Source organism: Globicephala melas, chromosome 2 (genome assembly GCF_963455315.2).
Source record: "Globicephala melas chromosome 2, mGloMel1.2, whole genome shotgun sequence".
Taxonomy (NCBI): domain Eukaryota; kingdom Metazoa; phylum Chordata; class Mammalia; order Artiodactyla; family Delphinidae; genus Globicephala; species Globicephala melas.
The window spans coordinates 5,327,051-5,346,240 of NC_083315.2; the positions used below are offsets into that span (position 1 = coordinate 5,327,051).

Genomic DNA, 19,190 nt, shown 5'->3' on the forward strand with positions numbered 1-19,190 from the left:
TACTCATGTACAGAACAAAGCATTGACCAGAAAGATGAAGCTTTGAAACAGATTCCGAATAAAACCTGGAGAGCTTCAAACGCTAAGAGAGTGTGAGCTTGGATCCAGGAGAAGGACATACCATAAAACTCCAGGGTTGGCAAGAAAAACAGTGAGTGACAGTGGGCTGGATTTGTGGGTACCATACCTGTTTGCTTATCAAACCAATGAAATGTTGATCTGAAATAAATAGAATGCCAGATACTTCTCCATCGAAGATGGGTTTATTCAGGATTGGCAGAGAATTGCAATTCAGGGTGTGCACCTATGGTGAGCCCCTGCAAGTCCCTGCACAGCAGAAGAAGGAGGAGGATGCTTTTATACAGGGAAAAGGAAGCTGGGAGGGCTTCAGTAAACAGAGTCCATGGCTTCTCATTGGCTAAGTCCATGCCAAGAAAGAGGAGGAGTCTTTCTTCTTCCTCTTGGGCTCTGCTACCTTCACAGGGTGTGAGAGCTCCTTCTTCTGGTTTCTCAGCTTTGTATAACTGAGGTATCTCTTTATTAATTTTTTACAGAATTTAGTGGTTGATTTGTAAAATCACTCTCATGTTCCTCGTTGAACTGTAAGCCTTTTTGAATATGGACTATGGACATGCAATCAACAGTAGGATCCTGCCACATTCTGAGTGGTCTTAGGTTAAATTAAACAACAATAATATATTTTCTGGAAGTTGTTAGTGAAAAGCACATGGTAAGTGAAATGGGACCTTTTAATCCCATCAGTAGAGAGATACTTGTGACATGCCACACTGGTAATGAGTGCTTCATAAACATTGGATGATAAGACATTGGTATTTATTTATTTATTTATTTATTGGCTGCATTGGGTCTTCATTGTGGTGTGTGGGCTTCTCATTGCAGTGGCTTCTCTTGTTGTGGAGCACAGGCTCTACGCGTGCGGACTTCAGTAGTTGTAGCTCATGGGCTCTAGAGCGCAGGCTCAGTAGTTGTGGCTCACGGGCTTAGTTGCTCCGCGGCCTGTGGGATCTTCCCGGACCAGGGATCAAACCCATGTCCCCTGTCTTGGCAGGCAGATTCTCAACCACTGCGCCACCAGGGAAGTCCCAAGACATTGGTATTTAAATTGCCATTTTAAATTAAAAGTTATTTGTTTTACTGTGTCATAGATTATTGGGCTTTGGTTGGGGTTGATAATTCTGTCTTGAAAAGAATATAAGAAGTAACTTGCTTGGAGAGAAGATTGTTTTGGAGACACTGCTCTGTTTATTCAAAAAAGTCTTGCTCCTCTTCTAGGCATGCCATTCTGTGCATCAAGAATGGATTTTTAAACATGAAAGAGAAGTCCCATTTGTGGACCACATTCAAACATCTCAAGTTACTTTGTTTTAGCCCATCGATCAGACAGTGCCTCTTCAGGGTCCAGCTGGCATTGTGTCAAAACAAAGACACCCTCTGAACACCTGAAAGGCAATACAAGTTTAAGTTGCCACGTGGGAAAGAGGTTTTGTTTGCTTTTGTCTTTACTAAAAGCACAAAGTTTTGTATGGGAAAAAAATATATATATGTGACCATATATATATAACTATATATATATATAACTATATAACTATATATATATATATATACTTCTTTGTTCAACAAATATTTATTAAGCCCCTACTTTATACACATAAGCACTGTTGCACCCTTGCTAGATGCTTCATATATAAAGCACATGTTACTCCCATAACTGACGTTTTATATCCAGTGATGAATAAACCATGAACATCGTTCTTATGATAAAGTTCAAAGTCCTTCACACGGCTTAATAGGCCTCATAATTGCTAGACCAAAGGGCCTTTTCTGGTCTTTTTCCTCTTGGTCTTTACCACAGTCACATTCTTGAACAATCTGATGTTCAGTGGTTCTCAGGAACTGGGCCAGGTACTGGGAATGTTTAAGACAGACAACATCCCATTTCTTGTTAAGTTACTAATAAGTTAATGTCAAGAAGCTATTTGTTTAAAACCTAAAGAGATTCATTTCATCTATAGGGGATAATCATATCCATATAGGGCCATAGGTGTGATCAAAGATGTTAAATTTTAAATGTGTACCACAAAGCTGATGCACACCTGATGTTCAGTGAATGTTAGATTCTCTCACTCTGCCATTTCCAAAGTATCTTGTGTGGCAGTTCAGAGTCAAATCCAAATGAACAACACTGGGCTTTCCTCCTAGAGAGTGGAAGGTAAACACAAAAAGCCAGTGTCATTCATTTTACTCTTCAGTGGACAGTAAGTCCTGATTATTGCATAAGCAAATCTTAATGCTTCATCTTTTTCCTGTCTCATCCATAAGAAGTTAATTTTGATTATTTTGTGTTCCTTGCTTGAGTTTTATTTTTAAAGTATAAATCTGTGGAATGCAAGATGCTCCCCTCTATGCAGATGATACCGAGAAGGGCTTTATGGCCAGGCCTCTGAGTTATTTCTGCCCTGGTCTAAACTATATCCAGATGGGTGCTTGGAAACTTCCCCTGGGGTGGGTGAGAAGCATATGAAAAACATATGGACTATGTCAAGTTCTAAAATATGGGGTTTGGATTGTGGACACGGCGGTGAAATCGAGTAGGGAGAAAAGCTGGAGAAATTATGGTTGCATCTATAACACAAAAGGAGGGGGGAGAAATAAAACCCCCAAAGACATTTTTTTATAAAACAGATATTTAAAGGAATGAACAGAAAATGTATTTTCTGCTGGCAGAGTCCTTTTCAAATGCGATTGATCTAGGTTCAAGAATCAAAATGAGATAATGAGAAACAGTGACTGTACTATTTTTGTTCCACATCATATTTTTACCAGCAGATCTGAGCCAAAGTGTTTGGCAAGAGGATGGATTTGCTTATAAAATGAACCGGACTAAACGAAAGACTTCCAAGAACAACAAAACGTTTTAAAAAGTCTAATTTGATTCTTACAGGTATCATCCTACCATCCTTTCTGATGAAATGTCTTTTGTGACATTTAGCATTGGATTATACCAGTCTGGTACAAAAAACAGAAAAAACTTGCACTTAGTGATCTTCTCGACCATTGGACCAAACTTTCTTGTGCATGTTGATCAACTGGGATCTTGTTAAAATTCATATTCCGATTCAGTTGGTTGGTGGGGCCTGATGCTTCGTTTCAAACAAGCACTGGGGTGACGCTGATGCTGGTAAACCACGTGCAGCGTTTTGAGTAAAGATTTCGGGGCAATTTCATGTAAGTCGCCTGCTGAGGAGAATGATCACCCCTTCTTCCTTCTTCTGAAAATCAGAAGAACACAGTTTTAGCATATGGTACCTTGTTGATAACGTTCTGATATCATAACAAAGCTGAGCCTGAGTTTAAGAGCCCAACTTGACAGCTATTCTAAGGGCGGATTCAGAACAATTATTTGCCAGAAGTGATGGTAGTTCTGAACTTTGTCTCATGAAGCATTAATTTGTCAAGGAGGACAGTGGAGGTAAGACAACTGTGTGGCTTGTTTAGCCTGATGTGGGTCTTCCCTGATCTCTTCTGTGCTCGGTTATCAGTCACAGCTTTCTGCTAAGACTAAGTCTGAACTATAGATCCAGAGGATCTACACTGTAATAACCCACCTTGGTGGGATCGTGAGAGCCACAGACTCACCGTCTGGCTAGAGACCTACCGGTGCTAGTATATGGCTTGAGAAGCCAGTGGTAGAGCAGAGCTGACCGGTTGGCTCCAGGGCTCTGGTCGGCAGTGAAGGCTCAGAGGTGTGCCTGATACATTGATCCCAAAGTGAGCAGTGAGGTCCCAGAACCTCCAGGCTGGTCAGCTGTGCCTTAAGCATCCTAACCTGTTAGCTGAGATAGAGCCCAGGGAGGGCGCTGTACTTACCATCATGTGAAGTCTTGCTCACGTAATGTTGAGCAGTGACTGAAAGATACATAGCGAGGAAGTAAGTTTTCTATTCTCGAGACATTTTTTTCCCTTCCCAATGTTTTTTTTCTATAGTCCTACTAGACCATTCTTTCTTCTTCTCTTTGTCTTGTCCTTCTTCTTCTCAGCAAAAATTTCTTTCAGTTACTTCTGAAAAAAAGAATTGTTTGCACTCACTTCATTTACTTTAAAAAAAATTAAATTGCTTTTATATTTAAAAATTAATTTTAAATAAATAAAATATTACAGGGCAGCATCACATCCCCTTACCTTCTCATTACAGAGATGACCCATATTCTGAATTTTATGTCTATCACGTCTATGCATGTTTATATCCTTTTATTATATATATATCAATAATATATATATATACATGTCTCCATACACACTACCTAATATTGCTTTCTGTTTTACATTTTACATAAATGCAATCATACTTACTGATTTTACTGGAAATACATTGAATTTATAGATTAATTTGGGGAGAATCTTTATTGACTCTTCATACTGAACTTGGAGTATCTTTCCATTTATTCAGTCTTCTTTTATGTCCTTCACTAAAATTTCGTGTTTTTTCCTTAAAAGTCTTATAGATATCATGTTACATTTATTCCTAGGCATCTTATTTTTTGTTGCTATTAAAAATGGTGCCCATTTAAAAATCATGGATGTACCCTGTCCACCTTACCTAAAATAACCCTCCTTAATCACTTGGTTTTTTCCTCCTGGAGCATATCACTACCTCATTATATTTCTATTTATTTGTTTATTATCTATCTCTCCTTCTAGAATGTAAGCTCCCCGAAGGAAGGAACATTGTCTGTTTTCTTCATTGTCCTGTCCCAGTGTTTGGCAATATAGTAGAGAGACAAATATTGTTGAATGAGTGTTGACTAAGTTACGTCTTGTAAATTTTCATTTGCTGGTATAAGGAAACCCTATTAATTTTTGCATATTATCTTTTTTTGTTTGTTTTGTTTTTTCACACACACACACTATATTTTATTTTTGCAAGAGATAAATAGACTGACACCAAGCATTGTAAATTTGCATATTATCTTATCCTGCCACTGTTCCAGTCTCTAGAATCGCCCAAAATTTTGTCTCTTGTCTGCTACTGTATCTTCAGTGCCTAGAAAAGGACCTGACATGTTAAGGTGCTTGGAAGATATTTATGAATGAATGAGTGCTCTTGAATATTGATTTATAGCACTTCCTTTCCAATTCTTACAACCATTCCCCCTTTCCCTATCTTATTGCCCTGGAGAACCCTTCAGTATACTGTGCAACAAAGTGATGAGCAAGCTTTCTTGTGTTGTTTCTTATTTAAATTAAATGTTTAAAAACTTTTACCTCTAAGTATATTTGCTGTAGGTGTTTGATGGGCAGTTCTCATCCAGCTGAGAAAATTTCCCTCTATTCCTAATTTTCTAAGAGTTTTTGTGATGAATGGGTGTTCAGTTTTAGCGAATGCTTTACTGCAATTGTCACTGATTCTCCCTTCATATATTTTTCCATCTTTTTTTCTCTTTAAATCTTTGTGTGTACGTGTGTGTGTTGAATTGTTGTAATAGATCTTTTCATCTTAAACCATTGTGAGTCCAACCTTATTAAGATTTACATATTTTACAGATTGATGGATTGATTTAGCTAATATTTTATGTAAGATTTTTCATCTGCATTAAGTGAGATTGACTTAAACTTTTTCTTTCTTTGACCTCCCTTGACTGATTTTGCTTCCAAGATTATATTAAATTCATTAAATAAGTTGGACTCTGTCCCCTCTTTCCTATTTTTTTTTTTTTTTACGATATACACAAGATTAGGATTGGGATGTTGACTTATTGAAGCTTTGGTAGAGTTCCTCTATAAAATAATCTGGGCTCAGGTATTTGTTTCCTTTTGTCTGCAGGCAATTTTTAATACTGACATTTTTTGATTTAATGGTATTTTTAGGTTTTTCCATTTTTTTCTTCAACTAGTTATAGTATTGTATTTTTATAAAAATTGTCTAAGTTCAAATTTAGTGGCATAGGTTTTTAGTAAATTTCATTATAATTCAAAAAATTTCTAGTATATCTGTTGTTTTGTCCTTTTCTTATTAGTAATATTGCTCACTTAAGCTTTCTTCTGTTATTGGTCAGTCTTATTGGAGGTTTATACTTTGTTAGTCTTATCAAAAGAATAGCTTTTGGTTCCTTAATCTTTTCTAGTATTTTCTACATTTCTGTTTCACTAATTTCAGATGTTGTCGTGTTATTTCTTCTACTTCCTTTATGCGGTTTGTATGTTTGTTTTTTGTTTTACTAACTTCTGGGATTAGACATCTAGTCCACTTTTCTTAGTATTAGTTCTTTTTTACCATAAACATTTAAGGCTATAAATTTCCCTCTAAATAATGCTTTGACTACACTCCCTAAGTTTTATGGGCCCAGCACACTTCTACCGCTCAACTCTGCCTGTTTTAATACATAATGTGTTCACTCTCATTCAGTCCTAGATATATTCTAAATTGCCATTATGATTTCTTGTTTAACACCTGGTTTATATAGAAAGTTGTTTTACATATACAAATTGCGGGATCTCTTTGTTATCTCTTTATTACCCTGTTCTAATTTTATTCTATAGTGGTCAGAGAACATATTTTTTAATAGTTTTAATATTTTCTGAGACTTGGTGTGTTGTCAACTATATATTGATACATTTTTATGCATGTTAATGGGCACATGAAAAATATAAATATAGAGAATTTATAAATTCTAATTGTTGGGTGTTATAAAAAGCTTGTTATTGTCTTGTTGTTATTGTAATTCATCGTCTTATGGAAATCACCAAAAATCATCTAATTTACTCCTTAATATGTGTGAAAAATAATCCTATAGTGGACCCTCTAAAACTGCTCCTTTAAAAGTTACTAATTTACTTTGAGTAACCAAATCCTATAGCCCAACAGTCCCCAACCTTTTTGGCACCAGGGACCGGTTTCGTGGAAGACAGTTTTTCCATGGACTTGGTGTGTGGGGGGTGGGGGGGATGGTTCAGGCGGTACTGTGAGTGATGGGGAGAGATGCAGAGCAGCAGATGAAGCTTCATTTGCTCGCCTGCTCGGGGGTTGGGGACCCCTGCTATAGCCTGTTCTTAATCCTGGATCTTTCTGTCATATGACACTCTTCATCACTCTCTCCTTAATTTTCTCTTGGCTTCTGTGACATGACACTGATCTTGTTTTTATCCTACTTTCCAGACTATTCTTGGGTTTATTGCTTCCTCTTCCTTTCACTGAACTCAGAATATGGGTGTTCCCTAAGCTTCTGCTCTTATCTCTTCTCTCTCTCTCTATGTATCACTCCCCACTTTTTCATTTCTAAACCCCCAATCTAGCCATGTTTTCAGCTATTTTCATGTGCGTACAGGTGATTTCCAAATACAGCCTCAGAGTCTCTTCTGAAGCCCAAATTTGGCACCATGAATTGGGTTGAATTGGCTTTATACTTGTGGATCCTCCTCTGGACCATCTCTTCTATTATATTTATCTATTTGTCTACCCTCCCACCAACACCATATTACCTTGATTATATCCAATTTTTTTAAGCATTGAGGCCAATTTTTAAAGGCATTCATTGAGCATCTACGTGTTCCAGACTCTTTATATATGTGACTAATGCCAATTACATGAGGTAGATCTTATTTCCCACCCTCCATTCCCCCATGTCATCATAATTGCAGAATATAAAGAAGTTGAATATGCCATGCTTGAACGCTAGCCTGTTTTAGTGCAAATGCCATGTTTTTTCTACCTTTACAGAAATTAAGTACAGATGCCTTTGATTGGCATTTAAGCTCTCCCAAAATTAACCCATCATACTGCTCCAGCTATGTCTTCTAATGTTTTCTTAAAGGTACTCAGTATTCTAACCAAACGAGACCTCTCACAGATTTCTAAATATGTCCCACTCTTTCTGCATATGTGCTTTGGTTAGCACGCATTCCCTGCCCACCATTTTTGCACCTTAAATCCAGCTTATGTTTACATTTCCATCTTAAAAAAAAATCTCTCCATCAAGCTATTACTGAACCTCACAATTGCATGTGATACCTCTGCCTCAAAATAACTCTGATGGCATGATATTCTGTCTTCTATATTCTGTTTTTTTCTATCTTGTTGCCCAATTTTCCCCCAGAAAGAAAACTCCCTGAAGGCAGTGTATTAATTGTCTTTTATCTCTTGAATCACCATTTCAACAAATTTGAGTGTAAGAAATGTTTTGAGTTAGCCAAAAGACACTGTGATTAAAGTTAAAGAAAAAAATTTAAAAACCAAACAGGTCAACCCAGCAAGTGATTCAGGATAATCCCCAAATTTATTTTATCAGTTAAATCCCTAATTTTGTTTTTTCCAATCAGAACTTTCCAGGTGGAGGAGTCTCAAGACTGTAGCAGAGATTTTGTGGAGATCCGGGAAGGAAACGCCACTGGTCGCTTGGTGGGACGGTACTGTGGAAACGTCCTCCCTCTCAATTACTCATCCATCCTTGGGCACATCCTGTGGGTCAGATTTGTCTCCGATGGCTCGGGCAGTGGCGTGGGCTTCCAGGCTGCATTTACCAACAGTGAGTTGGTTCTCTTTTAGTGATGGCTTCCAGAATGTGTCCTACAAACTAGAAGGATAGCGATGTTTTCAGTAATGCATTAAGAACAATTCCCCTATATTGAATGTCTCTGTGGAATTACTTTATTATATACTAGAAAAATTAAATTATATATGAATGACTCATTAAGAGCCAGGGAGAGCATGCTCAGTGGTTCTAACATTCTTTTAAAGCTCTAGTGTCTACCTAATTTTAAGTGAAACATTTTTCATGATATTGCAATAGAGAGTTTTCTAATGTATCATCGTTTCAGTTTGGTATACTTATATCAAATGTGTTTCATTTGATCCCATAATCTCTATATTCCTCAAGTTAAAAATGTTTACTCTGGTACAAATGAACCCATTTACGAAACAGAAATAGAGTCACAGATGTAGAAAGCAAACTTACGGTTACCAGGAGGAAAGGGGAAGGGGGGAGGGATAAACTGGAAGATTGGGATTGACATATACGCACTACTATACATAAAATAGATCACTAATCAGGACCTACTGTATAGCACAGGGAACTCTACTCCAGACTCCTTGGTGACCTATATGGGAAAAGAATCTAAAAAAGAGTGGATATATGTATATGTATAACTGATTCACTTTGCTGTACAGCAGAAACTAACACAAATTTTAAATTAACTAGACTCCAATAAAAATTAATTTAAAAAAACACAAGAAACATTTACTATTACTTTAGGATATTCCTAAGTGCTCAGATATTGTGATAACAGGATATTCTTCTAATAGGATAAAATGTTAAATATTAATAGCTACTCTATATGTTGTTTGAAAATGTCAGTTTCTCTTACATAGTTAAAGAAAAAAAAAAACATGTTTCGTTCTTTTTTAACATGAAGTAAAATAGGTAAACCAAAATTATAGAACAGGGCTGGTGATACCCCTTCCCAAGTCACCAAGTTCCCTGGGGTCTGGGAACCCAATTTTACATGGGACGCGATTGCTTGTTTTCACACCATGTGGTCTTCTAAGGAGATGGAATTCCATTCACAATATCACCCTTCTCCAAAGAATTAATAGATAGCAGAGAAACCAAAAGGGAAGCAGTATTTCTTTCAGTGTTCAGAAAAGAAATTGCAGTCAATTAGAAGTCCGTCCTTTTTAACACCCCTTGGCTTTTGTTTCTTTCATTTGACTAAGGAGCTGTTCTAAGTAGGTCTGATTTACTACTCTGTTTTCCTTCCTAGTATTTGGCAATGACAATATTGTGGGAACTCAGGGGAAAATTGCCTCTCCCTTATGGCCCGGAAATTACCCCCACAACTCCAATTACCATTGGATAGTGAATGTGAATGAATCTCAGGTTATCCATGGTAGAATCTTGGAGATGGACATGGAGGCAACACTCAACTGCTATTATGACAAACTAAAGGTGAGTTTCCAAGAGCAACTGATGTTTATACATTTTGGTGACTTGCTATTGGCAACCATAGATCCAAGTTAATGTCTATTCAAGCATTTACAAGTCATAGGGGATGGTCTACCCTACATCACGAATACCCCTTCCAGGTTACCTGAACAATGGTGATTCTGGTAGTATAATTATTATCTTTGATTCTGTAACTAACAGAATTTTTTTCCACATTATTGTAATCTTTCTGTTGGGCTTTATCTAAGCATGTGTATGTGTCTTAATTAAGAATTTATTCTATCTTATATCCCATTACCCTGTTTATTCTCCTGTTAGAGTGTTAAAAATTTGAACAATCATTTTAAAGTAAGTAAATATAAGTATATAAAAATTGTGGCGATCATTGCCATCCAGACATTGGCAACTGCATCAATTCCAGAAACACTATCAGATTATTTTTTATCCAGTTTTATTGAGGTATATTTGACAAATAAATATTATATATATTTAAGATGTACAACTAGGTCTTTTGATATATGATATTTTACAATTTTACATTGTAAAATAATAATCACAATCAAGCTAATTAACATATCCATCACCTCAAATGGTTACCATCTTCTTTCTTTGTTTCTGGTGTGGTGAGAATACTTAAGATTTACCCTCTTAGCAAATTTCAAGTATATACATGGTAATATTAGCTATAGTCACATTGTTCTACATTAGATCTTCAGAATTATTAATCTTGCATAACTGAAACTTTGTACCCTTTGACCATCTCCCTGTTCCCCGCTCCCCCCATCTCCTGGTAAACACCATTCTACTTTCTGCTTCTATGGGTTTCACTATTTTACTATCAGATTCTTGAGGGCCAAGATTCTGTCTTATTCATTTTAGGTCCACAGCGCTTCACATAGAACCTAGTCCTTGATAGATGCTCAGTAAGTTGGAAAAACTTATTAGCTAATTTGAAATCTGAGCTTATATAGTAGCCTCAATAGAGAAATATGTAATAACACTTATAACGAACTTGTTCAGATTATTTACAAGATGGAGGGAAGGATATGAAATGTAATTGGAGAGATCCATCCACATGTGAAGAAAAAGATAAACATGCTCAAGATTACGTATTTGGAAACTATCAGAAAATATGTCTCTAACTATGTAATCTAACATTTTCAACCAAATGAAAGAGATTTCTTGCATGCTTTGAGTATGCTAAGCCCTCACAAGCTGTGATTCTATTGCTGTTATTAATTCTGCTTCTTTTCTTCTTTGGAAATGTGAACTCCTTCAGGATACCTGGCCACTTTCTCTCATTAGACTTTTCCTTTTTCTTGTGACTTTTCCTTTTTCTTGTGACTTTCCCCCTTTCTTCCTAATTCCTCCCTTTTGTGGCCCCAAAGCACATTTCATAGACACTGTTGTTGTGCCACTATCCTGGTTCCTACTTTTCCACCCATAAGTTTTACTGTAAATCGAATAATGAGCTATATCACATGGAGCATAGTTACTAATATAATTCTGCAGGGAAGATATAGATAATTTTAAAACATTTAATTACTTGCAATCGTAGTTTATACTTCGTGGTTTTCTATTTATGAGGAAAAATGGAGGTGATTGCCTGAGTTCAGTGCTCTATTATCTGTCCCTTCCATGCAGGTTTATGATGGGGCTGGCATTCATTCCCGCCTGATTGGAACCTATTGTGGTACCCAGACTGGCTCTTTGAGCTCCACTAGAAGTTCTTTGACATTTCAGTTTTCTTCTGACTCTTCAGTCTCAGGGAAAGGATTCCTTTTGGAGTGGTTTGCAATGAATGCCTCTGTTGGACCTTTACCTACCATTGCTACAGGTGTGTTTGGTAATAAATGAAATTCTTTTTAGGGGCTGATATGTGCAGACTAATATTTCAAAGGTTCCTACTAATAAGGGCCAAATACACAAGTGAATAAAAAGAGTAATTACAGTCTCAAAACCCTTCCTCCATATGTTCAGGTGTCCTTTGAATTTCATAAATACTTAGAGATTAGATGTTTATTTCAAAAAAATGCTGGTTTCCCATTATATTTTCCATAATAGTTAAGGGTTTGATGTCCATAAGATATTCTACTTACAATTTCTAGAAATCGCTTTAGAGATCTCTGAAAGTTTGGTTTGTAAATACCACACACACACACACACACACACACACACACACACACACACACACACACACACACACACACACACACACACCCTAGGATCAACAAATGCAAGTAACTGTTTTTCCTCTATGTTACCTTTTAAGTGTGCCTTCAGAAATGCTTCAGTGTGTCCTTAGCTGGTTGTAAACTCTCATGTTTCAAGGTAAAGTTGGCCTAAATTTCAATCTTTCATTTTACTATTTTTAAGACATTTTAAATTCCCCCAGTAAGCTGTGTTTTGGGAGACCGCGCTTTTCTTTTGAAAATTTGTTTAAACACTTTTGAATGGCTCTTGTGAATTTGAGGGTTGACATAGAATAAATTCAGCAGATACTTCTCATGGCATATTCTCACTCCTTGAAATATTTGATTAGGACATATTATCATTGGATCTCATTGAAGAATATTCAGACTTTGAACTTGTTCTAAGACTAAACAGACCCTAAAAGATTAGAGTCTGTTTGCTTCTAGCTTCTTGGGAATTCTGTCCTAAGATGTTATTTTCACCTCTCTTGCAAGGTGCTTTCAAAACATTGACTATGAAACTCTTCCTTAAAATATTAATCTATTTATCTAAGAGCAAAGAGCCATCAGCAAGATTGCCAAATGTAATTTAGAGCTATCCATTTAAGACTGGATAGCTCTTATAAGTAAACTTGAGTTAAGCTTCTTTTATGTCCACAAATCTCAAGTTACAGAAGAAATCACTCATGCAAAACATTATATCAATAAGTATATTGTAGTACTCAAAAAAAAGTTCTCTTCTCATACATATATTCCATAATTACGTGATTGAAGTGGATGAGTGAGTATAGTATAGTATCATAAATCTCATTTCTCTTAATGAAAAACGAGCAAAGGAAAAAATAAAAGGATAAGAAAATTTTATAGTTTACTAGTTACCTGGTTGGTGCAAATGATTATCTCATGATCATAGCACATTCTGACACTTTCATTAAAGTGAAAAAAAAGCTTACTGTTTTAAATTGTATTAATATATTGAACACTGACATTAGCATTCCTTATGCGAACATACATTAAATTTAATTCAACCAATATTTATAGAGGGTTTATTATAGACATGCTGAGGTAAGTGTATACCAACTAAGAAAGGAAACCAAGATATAATCTCTACTCTCCAAGAGTTCAAAAGTAATTGGCAAAGATAAAGCATTCAGTTGAATAATGATATAGTAACTAAATGATTAAATGACAAAGCAAAAAGCAGTCAAAGGAAAATAAGCCTAATGTGGACTAGGGTCATGTGAAGGAAATTAAACATGTCAAGTTGGAAAATATTAGCTAATCAGTCAGGACATATTTGATTATGCTGCAGTAACAAATAATTCCAAACTCCGAATAGCTGAGAAACACAAGACTTCTTACTTGTTCATGTTACCCTCTTGGGTTAACTGGGTATTGGATCTGACATTGTTTGGGACATTACCTGTGATCATGGCAAGAGGAAAGAGAGCCCTGGCATGCCTCAGTCTAAAAGTGTTCAGCTTAAAAGTGACACATGTCATTTTGCTTATGATTCATAAACCAGAACTGGTCAAATGGCCTCACCCAACCGCAGAAGTATTAGGAAATGCAATTTCACCATATGTTTGGAAGTGAGGAAAAATGGAATATTTGACAAACAGCACTAACAGCTTATAGTTAGTATGATAACTGCTTTTTATAAATTCAAGATAAGAAGTATTTTATGTAAAGGAAAATCTTAACATTTGAAGATACTGGATAATATTCGGATCTTATACTTTGAAATTATTTTTACTTTATTTTATTTTTAAACTTGTACAGCCTATATAGTAATAGGATAAAGTAATTAGGACCTAGTCCTATAAATTTTACATTCATTTCTTGGTGGCCCTAGCAAGATTCAAACATGTATTGTATAAGAGTCATAAACTTCTGGAATGGTGGAGTAAAGGCCTCTGAAAATCTATTCTCGCAGAAAAACAATGAGAACACTGCCAAAAAAATTTTAAATCAACTTTTGAGAACTCTGGAAATTAATGAAAAATTGCAATAATCTGTAGAGTGTTTATTCAAGGAAAATGGTTCAGTCTGAGTGACAATAGACAACTTTCTGGCGTCTTAATTTTCCCTATTCCCATCTCTCTCCCTGTCCTAGCTTTGCAGTAACCTCACAATAGCCTCACAACCACGTTAGCCATGAAAACCAGCAGCCTAACAGCCACTGGAAGGGGTGGAGTAGATCTGGAACTCCAGAAAGCATCCTATCCCTAAGGAATTGCTATTATTTAACCTGTCTGGCAGCTTCCTAGAAAAGCTCCATTCTCAGGACTTGTCTTCATCTGACCTGACTCAGTGTGCTCTGCGCAAAAGCCCTGTCTCTGGGGTGTTTTTTAGAAATCATCAGTGGCAAGTTATTTAATATCACAACTGCATGTGGCAGTGATTCCAGTTACAGCTAATAAGAGGCTGACCAAAAATGTAAAAAGAAAAACTGGGGAGTGATATATCCATAGGGGACTTTGAAAAGTTTTGACATATTTCTGGGAACATAGAAGGCTCCACTCATGTGCAGGGCTATAAACATGTCCAACATGAGACTCGAGAAGGCCCCAGTCTCTCACCTCTGTAGGATCTTGAGGCTCTGTGAAAGTAGAAAGTGAATTCTAGGGCAGAGTTATAAACTGTCTTCTAGAGTCATATAGGCATATCCCAATACACACACACACACACACACACACACACACACACACACACACACACGTGCACACACACAGTCACTCAGAAAAGTGAGAGAATTATTGGTTCAAGACATTTAAAAGGAATCTCTATTTAATCAGTTGTTGATCACTAGCCTGAACACAGACTTTCAATGGTTACACACAACAATTAACACAGACATTACAGAATTAGTACACAAAAGCCACTGAACAAAGAGCAGTGACAGCAAACTTTGGGGGAGGGGTTGATTTCCAGAGTTGCCACATTACATTGTTTAAAATGTCTGGTTTTCAACAAAAAATTATGAGACACATGAAGAAATAGGAAAGTATGGCCTATGCAGAGGAATATAAGCAATCCATAGAAACTGTCTTGGAGAAAGCCAAAATGTCATCTACACATCCAAGAATCCCCAAAATTCCAGGTAGGATAAACTCAATGAGATCTGTACCTAGACATACTGCTGTCAAACTGTCAAAGCTAAAGAAAAGGGGTTATCTTGAAAGCACGAAGAGAAACTCACTTATCTTGTAAAAACAATACTCACCAAGGTTAACATCTCATTTCTCATCAGAAACCATGAAGGTCAGAGCAGTGGGATGACATAGTCAATGTGCTGAAGTAAAAAGTCTGTTGATCAAGAATTCTATACCCAGAAAATGTATCCTCCAAACTAAGTAGAAATTAAAACATTCCCAGATAAATGAAAGCTGAGAGAATTCATTGCAAGCAGACCTATGCTACAGGAAATGCTAAAGGGGGGCTTTCAGAATGAAATGAAATGACCCTAGCATGTCTTTACTGCTAGACAGTAGGTAGTGAAGACAGCTACATATGTAAATATAAAGGCAGTATAAATGTATTTTCGTCTGTAGCTCTTTTCTTCCGCTATCTGATTTAAAGACAGCTGCATAAGGCAATAATAATAAACTATGCTGATAATGTTTAAGTATATAATTTTATGACAATAATAGCATAAAAGATGGGGGTGGGTGGGAATGGAGTTATATTATAACCAAGTTTTGTATACTATTAAAATTAAGTTAATATTAATCCAAACTACAATGTCTTAAGATGTTAATTGTAATCCTCTGAACAACCACACAGAAAAAACTCGAAAATATACAGTTAAATAAATAACAAATGAATTAAAGTGATATACTAGAAAATATGTATTTAACACTAGGACGGCTATAATCAGTAAGACAGACAATAACAATTATTGACAAAGATGTGGAGAATCTGGGACCATTGTACATTGCTAGTGGAAATGTAAAATCCTACAGCCACTTTGGAAGACAGTTTAGCAGTTCCTCAAATATTGAAACACAGGGTTACCATACAATCCAGCAATTCCACTCCTAGTTATATACCTAAGAACATTGAAAACATATGTCCACACAAAAATTTATACAGGAATGTTCATAGAAACATTATTCATAAATAGTGAAAAAGAGGAAGGAACCCAAATGTCGAACAGCTGATGAATGGAAAAACTAAACGTGGTATATCCGTATAGTGGAATACTATTCTGCCTCAAAATGAAAGAAGTATTGATACATGCTAGAATACAGATGAACCTTAGAATATTATGCTAAGTGAATGAAGCCAGTCACAAGAGGCCACACATAGTATGATTATATTTATATAAGATGTCTTAAATAGGCAACTCCATAGAGACAGAAAAGAGGCTAGTGGTTTCCATAGACTTGTGGAGTAGAGAACAGAGAATCAGTGGTAAAGAGTATCCAGTTTCTTTCAGGGTGGTGAAAATGTGTTCTAAGATTAGGTAGCAGTGACGATTGCAGAACTTTGTGAATATACTAAAAACCACTGAACTATTTAAAAGGGTAGATTTTATGGTGAGTGAATAATAACTCAACAAAACTGTTATTTAAAAAGCAAACAACAACAACAACCAAAAAAAGGCTGTTGTTATTATAAGCTCACAAACTTTTTTGAATGCTTCATTTCACCAAATTGAAAATTTTTTTCAAAATTGCCTAATATAAATTACATGATGAATAGCTGTGCTAAAAGAAGGTGAAGACTAAAGCACACTGGAAACATGAACAAAGTTCTACCTTGGTTACGATAATAATAGGATCTTCCATATGGACTTCCTTCATGCTTGACAGATAATAGGCACCCATTAATAATTGGGTTAAGTGGTAAAATTATGGTGAAAAAAGTAGAATACAGTGTGTTTTTCTTCAAAAAATTATGGAAATCACAGCTGTCTGAATCAGTGGATTTAATAAAATATGTATAAATTTCTTTGAGAAAATTGTTTTAATTGGTTGTTTCAGTGTAGAACTGTGGCTTTCAAGTGAAATGCTACCTTCTTTTCTGCCAGAGGTATTTCAACGATGTGGCTTTTCATTCTGCAGGTGCTTGTGGTGGGTTCCTGCAGACAGGAGATGCTCCAGTCTTTCTTTACTCCCCAGGCTGGCCTGAAAGCTACAGTAATGGCGCTGACTGCATGTGGCTTATCCAGGCTCCTGATTCTACTGTGGAACTCAACATCCTTTCCCTGGACATTGAATCTCATAGTACATGCAGCTATGATAAACTTGTGATAAGAGACGGTGAGAAACGTTTAAAAAACAAGATAAAACAAAAAACTACCAAGTTTCAACCCTGACACACAGTTACATTCAATTGTAATCATACTCGTTTACTGCTTCCATCCATTTGCATGGAAATGCACAGGTATTATGGTCAGTGAAAGCATGAGATACTAGAACTGGCCACCATTTCTGCAGAACATAAGGAAAGCATTAAATTGCCTGGAGCAAAATAATCCGCACACTATGTTAGGGAGAGCATTACATTCCCAAGAGGAAACACTCCCTGTGGTTTAAGTAGGAAATTATAATCTGAGTTTCCGGGTTGTGCTGCTTTCTCGTTGAAAGGCTATGGAAATAAATCTTGATATTTTATACCTATGGTTTTAAGATCCAAGTGTGAAAAGTATTTAAAATTGCAATGTATTCAAGTTTCTATTGTATACTGAATCTCTGGGTAGAATGGGTAGAATTAAGGGCTAATATTTTTTCATCTTTTCCTCTGTAGCCAGGTGTGGTATTGCTATGTGATGAGCGAGGGATATAAATAATGCTTCAATGCAAGATGCACAGACTTGTGGTTCATGATTTGCATGGAACAGAGGAGGATAGGGAGGCCATATCCTCTAGTCAGTGTCTCTTACAGTGAGGTCCCCAGACCGACAGCATGAGCATCACCTGGGAACTTGTTAGAAAGGCAAATTCTATGCCCCACCCCAGACCAACTAAACTAGAAACTTGGATGGGTCCTACATCTGTCTCCGGTTAAGGTTAAGATCAGGGTGAGGAGAGTAAGGCAGGATTGGACAAAGTACAGAGTCAGATCCTGTCTTTATTTAAAATTTTAATATTTTGTTCATTCTACATTAAATTTCCATTTTTGAAATATTGTACTGAAATATTTTTATCTTGATTTCTGAGGTCTCGGGCACCTCCTTAAGTTTTGCCCCCGATGTGACGTGCTCCCCTCGCCTGACCCGGGTCCCTGCCTCGCGGTGGTAGAGTCTCTGAAGCTGGGGACCCACTGCCCTGCATGATACATGTTGCAACCCCAGTGCCTGCCTAGACAGCAGGTGACATCTAGTAAGGTGTTCACCTGGAGGACAGAATCAAAGGGGCAGCTACTAGGAGTGCGGGTTCGTTGTTGTGGATCTTATTTTCCAAGAGATATGAGGAGCATAGAGTTTTCTGTGAACTTCTCAGTTTGTTACATTTTGGCGATTAATGAAAAAAGCTTCAGAGCATTTTTTTTTTTTTTTTTTGGACCAAAGCATGTGTTTGATTTTGGCCCACTGGTGGCTCATGGGCATTTTCATGTCCGCCTTATCCCCTTAACCCTAGACCCCCCACTAAGTATAGTGAGAAAAATCAAATGGCAGAGGGGCTTTACTTTCCTTCTGTAGGAGCTGGGCAGTAAGTGAAGACTCAAGTCAGTCACACAAACGTGATCAGATGGTAAACCGTAACTTCCCCCTTTTTCCTATCAACTATCTGCTATCAGCACATTGCCCAGAAGAATGATCATCTTTCCTCTTGTTTTTCTTTCTTTAGGAAGGAAACGAAAATCAGTAGACCCAACTCAGTCTCATTGAGAGATAAAACATACACATGTGAAATAAGTAACAACATATAATAAGCTTCAAAGCTTTGTGATGCAGTTAATCAGAGAATAAGTCAACAGATTTGGGGTGAGATGTGTAGCAAAATAGCATAATGAAGATAAGATGCAAAAGGAGTCACAGATAAATTTTTGAATGATAAAAAATGCAAACGTTTCCAGCGGTCAGAACCCCTGT

General features: G+C 36.7%; 1 protein-coding gene across 1 annotated transcript in view; it reads left to right on the plus strand.

Annotated features, from left to right (window-relative positions):
* Positions 1 to 19,190, plus strand: part of CUBN (cubilin) — a 271,724-nt gene that overhangs the window by 161,127 nt on the left and 91,407 nt on the right. Inside the window, exons 38-41 of the mRNA XM_060292217.1 lie at positions 8,335 to 8,540; positions 9,775 to 9,959; positions 11,601 to 11,793; positions 17,218 to 17,415. Coding sequence (XP_060148200.1) covers positions 8,335 to 8,540; positions 9,775 to 9,959; positions 11,601 to 11,793; positions 17,218 to 17,415 — 782 coding nt within the window. The remainder of the gene's footprint in view (positions 1 to 8,334; positions 8,541 to 9,774; positions 9,960 to 11,600; positions 11,794 to 17,217; positions 17,416 to 19,190) is intronic.